This window comes from Pseudophryne corroboree, chromosome 6, assembly GCF_028390025.1.
Source record: "Pseudophryne corroboree isolate aPseCor3 chromosome 6, aPseCor3.hap2, whole genome shotgun sequence".
Lineage (NCBI taxonomy): Eukaryota > Metazoa > Chordata > Amphibia > Anura > Myobatrachidae > Pseudophryne > Pseudophryne corroboree.
In genome coordinates, this window is record NC_086449.1 from 462,840,495 (window position 1) to 462,850,529 (window position 10,035).

The 10,035-nt window shown below is 46.5% G+C and overlaps 1 protein-coding gene across 2 annotated transcripts in view; it reads left to right on the forward strand.

Annotated features, from left to right (window-relative positions):
• POT1 (protection of telomeres 1) overlaps nt 1-9,484 on the forward strand; it is a 318,561-nt gene extending 309,077 nt beyond the window's left edge. The window contains exons 14-15 of one of the 2 annotated variants that reach the window (XM_063927165.1): nt 8,425-8,530; nt 9,309-9,484. In XM_063927165.1, the coding sequence (XP_063783235.1) occupies nt 8,425-8,530; nt 9,309-9,421 (219 nt within the window). In that variant the 3' untranslated portion in view covers nt 9,422-9,484. Of the gene's footprint in view, nt 1-8,424; nt 8,531-9,308 lie in introns of those variants that run through there. The other variant, XM_063927166.1, reaches the window with a different exon arrangement.
• The last annotated feature ends 551 nt before the right edge of the window (nt 9,485-10,035 follow it).

A 10,035-nucleotide genomic window follows, 5' to 3' on the forward strand; every position in this document is an offset into this window, starting at 1 on the left:
AGCGGAATCGCTCTGTTTTAGCTCCTCCTTCAATGTCTCCAGCTTCTTCTGCAAAAGCCTGATGAGGGGAATGACCTGACTCAGGCTGGCAGTGTCTGAACTGACTTCACGTGTGGCAAGTTCAAAGGGTTGCAGAACCTTGCACAACGTTGAAATCATTCTCGACTGCGCTTGAGTCAGGTGCATTCCCCCTCCTTTGCCTATATCGTGGGCAGATGTATAGGCTTGAATGGCCTTTTGCTGCTCCTCCATCCTCTGAAGCATATAGAGGATTGAATTCCACCTCGTTACAACCTCTTGCTTCAGATGATGGCAGGTTCAGGAATGTTTGGTGGTGCTCCAGTCTTCTGTACGCGGTGGCTGAATGCCGAAAGTGGCCCGCAATTCTTCGGGCCACCGACAGCATCTCTTGCACGCCCCTGTCGTTTTTTAAATAATTCTGCACCACCAAATTCAATGTATGTGCAAAACATGGGACGTGCTGGAATTTGCCCAGATGTAATGCACGCACAATATTGCTGGCGTTGTTCGATGTCACAAATCCCCAGGAGAGTCCAATTGGGGTAAGCCATTCTGCGATGATGTTCCTCAGTTTCCGTAAGAGGTTGTCAGCTGTGTGCCTCTTCTGGAAAGCGGTGATACAAAGCGTAGCCTGCCTAGGAACGAGTTGGCGTTTGCGAGATGCTGCTACTGGTGCCGCCGCTGCTCTTCTTGCTGCGGGAGGCAATACATCTACCCAGTGGGCTGTCACAGTCATATAGTCCTGAGTCTGCCCTGCTCCACTTGTCCACATGTCCGTGGTTAAGTGGACATTGGGTACAACTGCATTTTTTAGGACACTGGTGAGTCTTTTTCTGAGGTCTGTGTACATTTTCGGTATCGCCTGCCTAGAGAAATGGAACCTAGATGGTATTTGGTACCGGGGACACAGTACCTCAATCAAGTCTCTAGTTGGCTCTGAATTAACGGTGGATACCGGAACCACGTTTCTCACCGCCCAAGCTGCCAAGGCCTGAGTTATCTGCTTTGCAGCAGGATGACTGCTGTGATATTTCATCTTCCTCGCAAAGGACTGTTGGACAGTCAATTGATTACTGGAAGTAGTACAAGTGGTCTTCAGACTTCCCCTCTGGGATGACGATCGACTCCCAGCAGCTACAACAGCAGCGCCAGCAGCAGTAGGCGTTACACTCAAGGATGCATCGGAGGAATCCCAGGCAGGAGAGGACTCGTCAGACTTGCTAGTGACATGGCCTGCAGGACTATTGGCTTTCCTGGGTAAGGAGGAAATTGACACTGAGGGAGTTGGTGGTGTGGTTTGTAGGAGCTTGGTTACAAGAGGAAGGGATTTAGTGGTCAGTGGACTGCTTCCGCTGTCACCCAAAGTTTTTGAACTTGTCACTGACTTATGATCAATGCGCTGCAGGTGACGTATAAGGGAGGATGTTCCGAGGTGGTTAACATCCTTACCCCTACTTATTACAGCTTGACAAAGGCAACACACGGCTTGACACCTGTTGTCCGCATTTGTGTTGAAATAATTCCACACCGAAGAGCTGATTTTTTTTGCATTTTGACCAGGCATGTTAATGGCCATATTCGTCCCACGGACAACAGGTGTCTCCCCGGGTGCCTGACTTAAACAAACCACCTCACCATCAGAATCCTCCTTGTCAATTTCCTCCCCAGCGCCAGCAACACCCATATCCTCATCCTGGTGTACTTCAACAGTGACATCTTCAATTTGACTATCAGGAACTGGACTGCGGGTGCTCCTTCCAGCACTTGCAGGGGGCGTGCAAATGGTGGAAGGCGCAAGCTCTTCCTGTCCAGTGTTGGGAAGGTCAGGCATCGCAACCGACACAATTGGACTCTCCTTGGGGATTTGTGATTTAGAAGAACGCACAGTTCTTTGCTGTGCTTTTGCCAGCTTAAGTCTTTTCATTTTTCTAGCGAGAGGATGAGTGCTTCCATCCTCATGTGAAGCTGAACCACTAGCCATGAACATATGCCAGGGCCTCAGCCGTTCCTTGCCACTCCGTGTCGTAAATGGCATATTGGCAAGTTTACGCTTCTCCTCAGACGCTTTTGATTTTTGGGTAATTTTACTGAACTTTTGTTTTTTGGATGTTACATGCTCTCTACTATGACATTGGGCATCGGCCTTGGCAGACGACGTTGATGGCATTTCATCGTCTCGGCCATGACTAGTGGCAGCAGCTTCAGCACGAGGTGGAAGTGGATCTTGATCTTTCCCTATTTTAACCTCCACATTTTTGTTCTCCATTTTTTAATGTGTGGAATTATATGCCAGTAACTATCAATAGCAATGGCCTACTACTATATATACTGCGCACAACTGAAATGCACCACAGGTATGGATGGATAGTATACTTGACGACACAAAGGTAGGTAGAGCAATGGCCTTCCGTACCGTACTGCTATATATACTGGTGGTCACTGTCCGCAATCTGCAAAACTAAAATGCACCACAGGTATAGAATGTAGATGGATAGTATACTTAATGACGACACAGAGGTAGGTACAGCAGTGGCCTACCGTACCGTACCACTATATATAGTATACTGGTGGTCACTGTGTCAGCAAACTGCAAAACTAAAATGCACCACAGGTATAGAATGTAGATGGATAGTATACTTAATGACGATACAGAGGTAGGTACAGCAGTGGCCTTCCATACCGTACTGCTATATATAGTATACTGGTGGTCACTGTGTCAGCAAACTGCAAAACTAAAATGCACCACAGGTATAGAATGTAGATGGATAGTATACTTAATGATGACACAGAGGTAGGTACAGCAGTGGCATTCCGTACCGTACTGCTATATGTACTGGTGGTCACTGTGTCAGCAAACCACAACGGAAATGCACCACAGGTATAGAATCTAGATGGATAGTATACTTAATGACGACACAGAGGTAGGTACAGCAGTGGCCTACTGTACCGTAATGCTATATATTATATACTGGTGGTCACTGGTCAGCAAAACTCTGCACTGTACTCCTCCTATATAATATTATACTGGTGGTCCCCAGTCCCCACAATAAAGCAGCACACTGAGCACAGATATGGAGTGTTTTTCAGGCAGACAACGTATACTGGTGGTCACTGTCAGCAAAACTCTGCACTGTACTCCTGCTATATAATACAGCTGCTCCCCAGTCCCCACAATTAAGCAGTGTGAGCACAGATATATGCAGCACACTGAGCACAGATATGGAGCGTTTTTTTCAGGCAGAGAACGGATAACTGGTGGTCACTGATCAGCAAAACTCTGCACTGTACTCCTCCTATATTATACAGCTGTTCCCCAGCCCTCCCCACAATTAAGCAATAGTGCACAATCAAGTTCAACAATAACGGAGAGGACGCCAGCCACGTCCTCTCCCTAACATTTCCAATGCACGAGTGAAAATGGCGGCGACGCGCGGCTGCTTATATAGATTCTAAATCTTGCGAGAATCCGACAGCGGGATGATGACGTTCGGGCGCGCTCGGGTTAACCGAGCCATACGGGAGAATCCGAGTATGCCTCGGACCCGTGTAAAATGGGTGAAGTTCGGGGGGGTTCGGTTTCCGAGAAACCGAACCCGCTCATCACTAATATATATATATATATATATATATATATATAATCAGTATAGTGTCTGAGGGCGCTAGTACAGGATAACTAAAGTTCTATAACTGGACAAACATATTCAGCTAAATATTCACACTGGAATAAAGGGCATCCAGTACTGCTTTTATGGAAAATAAACAAATATTTTCTATAGAATAAATTGAACTATTGGGCTTTATTACTGTTGGGTGAAAAATCCTGGTTAAAGGGTTTATCCCTTCAAGAGTACTGTTCCAGATGTCCTTTATTCCAGTGTGAATATTTAGTTGAATATGTTCGTCCAATTAAAAGACTGTATCCTGTACTAGCGCCCTCAAACACTATACCGCTCTATTTATCACTTTGGTTCTTGCTAACAAGGGACCATTCTAGTGTTGCAGCTTGTCCCTATTGGTGCAAGATAACTGCATTTTTCTGTGTCATATAATATTATGTATAATATATGTATCAAAGGCATGGATTTCACAAGACCTCTGAAGATGTCCTGTGGTATGTGGCACCAAGGAGTAAATTTACTAAAGCTTCTAAAACCAGATGCTGTCTATCATTTTCTAAAAGGCAATCAAGAAATGATAGCATCTGGTTGGTTGCTATGGGCAACATCACTAATTCTCTGTTTTAGAAGCTTTAGTAAATGTACCCCAAGACTTAAGCAGCAGATTATTTAAGTCCTGTAATTTTTGAGTTGTGGTCTCCATGGCTCGGACACAGTTGCACGATCAGATTGATTAATTGTAGAGCACATTATTCCGCTGAAAGTGGACACTGCCAACAGGAAATATTATTGCCATTTAGTGATGTACTTGGTCTGCAAAAATGTTTAGGTAGGTGCTACATGTCAAAGTAACATCCATATAAATGCCAGGACCCAAGGTTTCCCATCAGAGCCGTAATTTGTGTTACAGTAGCTCTTCTGTGTGACTGGACCAGGCAGGTTACCTTTTGCTCCCCGCGTGCATCACGTGAGCATTTGGTGCCCATGACCTTGTCATTGGTTCACTGGTTGTCCTTCCTTGGACCACTATTGGTAGGTACTAACCACTACACACCAGGAACACACCACAAGACCTGAGGACCTATTTATTTAGCCATCACAATTTGGCCCTTGTCAAAATCGCTCCGATCATTATGCTTGCCTGTTTTCCCTCCATCCAACACATCAACTTCAATGAGTGTTCACTTGCTGCCTAATATATCCCACCCCTTGACAGGTTTTAATGTTATGGCTGATCAGCACTATTATTATTATTATTATTATTATTAAATTTTATTTATAAGGCGCCACATGTGTTTTGCAGCGCCGTTCAAAGGACAGTACAGGGAGACAAAACATAGCAGTGCAGTAAATAAATAACAGAAATAGAGTACAGGTAACATAGAGCACCGCACGTTCTCAAGACATAATACAGCTAAGATGTAAGTATTGATGGAGTGATCATCGTACTACTAGAGGCTGGTGGCCATAGATGGAGATGAGCCTTTACTAGCAGGATAAAGATGGTCGTTGAGTAGGGGAGAGCTGCGAGTGAAATGTGTCGAGACGAGGGCTTAGATAACAAGAGGAAAGAGGGCCCTGCTCTGAAGAGCTCACAATCTAGTGGGGAGGGGCGACAGACAGATGACAAGAGGTGCAGGCAAGTGGGAGGTAGCCTGATGGCAGTATGCAAGCAAAGCTGAGATGTTCACGGCATGAGGCAAGGGGGTGGAGGCGCGGCTTCAGCACTGGGTTATGCATCGGGAGGGTATGCTTTGATGAATAGGTGGGTTTTTAGTGCCCGTTTGAAGCTTTGCAAGGTCGGGGAGAGTCTAATGGAGCGGGGGAGTGCGTTCCACTGAAGGGGTGCAGCACGGGCAAAATGCTGAACTCGTGCATGGGAAGCAGTGACCAGGGCGGTGGAGAGGCGACAGTCATTGGTCGACCGTAGGGGGCGGGAGGGAGTATGAAGGGAAAGGAGGTTGGAGATGTAGGGAGCAGTGGAATTAGAGATGGCCTTGTATGTGAGGGTGAGGAGTTTGAAGAGGATTCTGTAGGGGAATGGGAGCCAATGTAGATTTTGTTGAAGGGGAGTGGCAGATGTGGTGCGGCGGGAGAGAAAGATAAGCCTAGCTGCGGAGTTTAGGACAGATTGGAGGGAGCAAGCGAGGCCAGTGAGGAGAACATTGCAGTAGTCAAGTCGTGAGATGACCAGTGAGTGGATGATGTTTAGTTGCACTCTGGGAGAGATATGGCCTGATACGAGCAATGTTGCGTAGCTGGAAGCGACAGGATTGTGCCAGAGTTTGGATGTGGGGTGCAAAGGAGAGGGAGGAGTCAAGAGTGACGCCCAAGCAGCGGAGTTGGGGAACGGGGGGAGATGGTGGTGGTGTCAGCAATGATGGAGATATTGGTCGGGGGTGTTGCTCTGGATGGGGGGAAGATGATGAGTTCAGTTTTTTCCATGTTGAGCTTCAGGGAGCGTTCAGACATCCAGGAGGAGATTGCGGAGAGGCAGCTGGAATCCTGAGAGAGGACAGAGGGGGACATATCAGGAATGGAGAGGTAGAGTTGTGTGTCATCAGCATAGGGGTGGTATTGAATGCCAAATGAGTTAATGAGCGCACCCAGGGAAGAGGTGTACAGGGAGAACAGAAGGGGTCCAAGGACAGAACCCTGAGGGACACCAACAGGAAGGATTGAAGGGTGTGAGGTTGTGCTGGAGGCAGACACAGAGAAGGAGCGGTTAGTGAGGTAAGAAGAAAACCAGTCAAGGACAGTGCTAGAGAGGCCAGCATTTTGGAGTGTGCGGAGGAGAAGAGGATGATCTACGGTGTCAAAGGCAGAGAGGTCAAGAAGGATGAGCAGAGAGAAGTGGCCCCTGGATTTGTCCGAAAGCAGGTCATTGGTGACTTTCACCAGGGCAGTCTCAGTTGAGTGGAGTGGGCGAAAGCCAGATTGTAGTGGATCGAGGATGGAGTTGTCAGAGAGGTAGCTTGTGAAACGGCTGTAGACTAGTCGTTCAAGTAATTTGGAGGCGAAAAGGAGAAGAGAGATGGGGCGGTAGTTAGTGGGTGATGAGGGGTCGAGGTTGGGTTTTTTGAGAATAGATGAGACCAGAGCATGTTTGAATGGCGAGGGGAAGATGCCGGTAGAGAGGGACAGGTTAAAGAGGTGAGCAAGGTGGGAGAAGACGGGAGGGAAGGGGGTCCAGGGGGCAGGTGGAGGGGGGAGGGATAAAATGAGGGAGTGGACTTCCTTTTCTGAAGTGGGACGGAAGGAGGACAGGGTGGGATAGATGGAGGGGAGGGATAAAGGGGGCAGGGGGGTAGCAGAGGGGTGACGGCGGGAGATGTGTTGGATGTCCTCAATTTTGGAGATGAAGAAGGAGGCAAAGTCAGTGGCAGTTAGGGGAGGATGGGAGGGGAGGGGGGCGAAGGAGAGTGTTGAAAGTTTCAAAGAGACAGCGTGAACAGGAGGACTGAGAAGAGATGAGTGCTTGGAAAAAGGATTGCTTGGCGAGGGAAAGAGCAGAGCTGTAGGAGGAGAGAATAAACTTGAAATGGAGGAAGTCCAGCAGAGAGTGAGATTTCCTCCAGGAGCGTTCAGCGGAGCGTGAGCATTTTTGTAAGAAATGTGTTAGTTTGGTGTGCCAGGGTTGGGGTTTGGAGCGGCGGAGGGGGACAGAGGAGAGGGGGGCCACAGAGTCGAGAGCAGCGGTTAAGGAAGAGTTATAGAAGGAGGCTGCCTGGTTGGGACAAGTTATAGTGGAAAGAGGAGATAGGAAAGTCTCGAGGGAGGACATGAAAGTGGGGTTGAGAGACCCGAGATTGCGTCTGGTGGTGGTGGGTCTGGGCGTGGAGAGGAGGAAGGAGGATGAGAGGGTGAAAGAAAGCAGATGGTGGTCAGAGAGAGGGAAGGAAGAGTTTGAGAAATCAGAGAGATCACATCGGTGGGTGAAGACAAGGTCGAGGGAGTGGCCGAGATTGTGAGTAGGGGTGGAGGTCCATTGAGAAAGTCCAAAGGAGGTGGAAAGGGCGAGAAGATTAGTGGAAGCAGCATTAGTGATGTCAATTGGGATGTTAAAGTCACCGAGGATGACAGAGGGGAGGTCACAGGAGAGAAAGTGGGGAAGCCAGGCAGAAAAGTTGTCAAGGAAAGGTGAACAGTGGCCAGGGGGGCGGTAGATCACTGCCACAAGGAGGTCAATGGGGTAGAAGAGGCGGATAGTGTGGACCTCGAAGGTGGAGAAGGTGAGGAAGGGCTCAGGTGGCACTGTACAGGTTAAGTATTGAACACAGTGCAGGTTTAAAAGTTTATAGTCCTGTATTTCCATGATATAGCGCTAGCCAGTCATTAAGTGGGCGAGGAAGTTAGGTTCATTACGTTTCAAATAACATTGCTTCAACATACATTTCTGGTGATTTTTTTTTTTTTGTAGGGTGTTCTTTTAATGTGGGTAACTACATGCTCACAGTGTAAGTAAGTAGTAATAGGTTTATGTACACTACTAAGGCTTGGAGAGAGCTAAAGTGGATGAAGATAAAGTACCAGCCAATCGGCTCCTAATGGCCATGTTACAAAAAATGACAGTTTGAAGCTGATAGTACATAGACCCCTAAATCTTCACGCACACGCACACACTTTCAATTAATTTCTTTGAGAACGCCCATATTTAAAATTTTATCTACAGTATGGCTGAAACATTAATGTCCGTATTTGTAAACATTTTCGACTAATACTAACAGATTTGTGATTTTGTCTTTTTTTAAAATGCTTGTATATTGTACGCAATCTGCAAATATAGGAGCAATTCTTTCAGATTTCTGCTTCTGAGATACTTATGGATAGTGAGTTACAAGAAAGACTTCATAACCTCATGAATACGTTGTGCCCCCCAGCAAAACAACTTAGTAAGTGCCATATTAAACATATGAATTAAATCCTTATTTTTTTGGGTTCTATTTTACTTGTGCACATTGCTGTTTCCTGGTTCTGCAGTAGATGTATATGTAGAAATGTAGCTGCCCACTCAGTACAATGTCCGTGTGAAAGTGATGCACTGTCTGTGTCATGATTGAAAGCTAGATGTTGATTAATTTTAGGATTTGTGCTATATTTGCAATGGGTTTGGGTTACGTGGCCGGTGCACGGGAACCCGGCCATCAGCATACAGACGTCTGGATCCTGGATGCCAGAATGGCAGCAGAGGGGTGAGTGCAATGAAGCCAGTTGCGGGCGCTCGCTGCGCTCTCCTGGCAGCCGGTATTGTGGCTAGCGGATCCCGTTGTCGGCATGCCGATGGCAGGGTTCCCATGCACCGGCATCGTAACAGATTCCCATTGCAATTGTAAGGTGACCAGTAGCGGCTCCAGGCGGTAAGCAATCAATGCAATCGTCCCCACCCCCCATTCTATCGCTGGCCATTGTAAAGCAATCGAACAGAGAGCAGAAACTGCTGCTGTGTGCTAGGGTGGGAACGGCGGCTGCTGGCCCTGGAGAGCAGCAACCTTTGCTCTCCCCATGCCTGATGTGCTGATATACAGACGTAGTGGGCAGGAGAGAAATGTTGCAGGGGGAGGAAATGATCGCAAATCCGTCCGCACCTCCGGATCTGCCCCTGAGGGTGACATTGTGATTGAAAGGTGCAGTCATAACTTTTGTATTTATAAGTACTTTTAATTGTTTTAGGTGTATTCCCTTGGATGGATTGCTGCATCAGATCATACCATTCTAATGATGGAAGAAAAGAACAAGTTTGTTATGAGATTTTTGACACACTAGTTTCTGAAAGCAATTCATAATGACAAAAGAACCAATGTCTGTAAAAAGGAATTTGTATTAAATATAATTGTGTTATATTTGCACTAGTGAGAATACATGAAATATTTTTAATACGTGAAATGGGGAACTGAATTTATAATGAATAAATGCTTCATATCCTAACCATACCTTGGTGAATGCATCAAAAAATGCATCAAAACACATACTATACCGCATAGAGAATTGCATACATCCAATCTGACTAGGACACACACAGACTTACAATGCATAAGCCCACAGCGTTTTTAAGGAATTTTTGCCCAAAAACAGACTTGTTCATACTTTACCATCCCAGTGGACCTGGAGGGGAAATATAATAGTGTGCCGAGCACAGCAGTACACTTACACGGTGTCTGTCAACATTGACACCAAAATAAAACAGAAAAACTCATGTCTGTATTTTGAAATGTCAGCATTTCAAATTTCGGTATTCTGACTATCGGCATTTTTGAACATGTCAGTATTTTGACTAAGTAGGTATTTTGACTATCGGTCAATGGCTGTCGGAATTATGACCGTCTGTATTGTGTCCGTCGGTAAATCATACTGAACCCGTATAACATGGCACATTAACTAGACAGAAAGAAACAGCTAA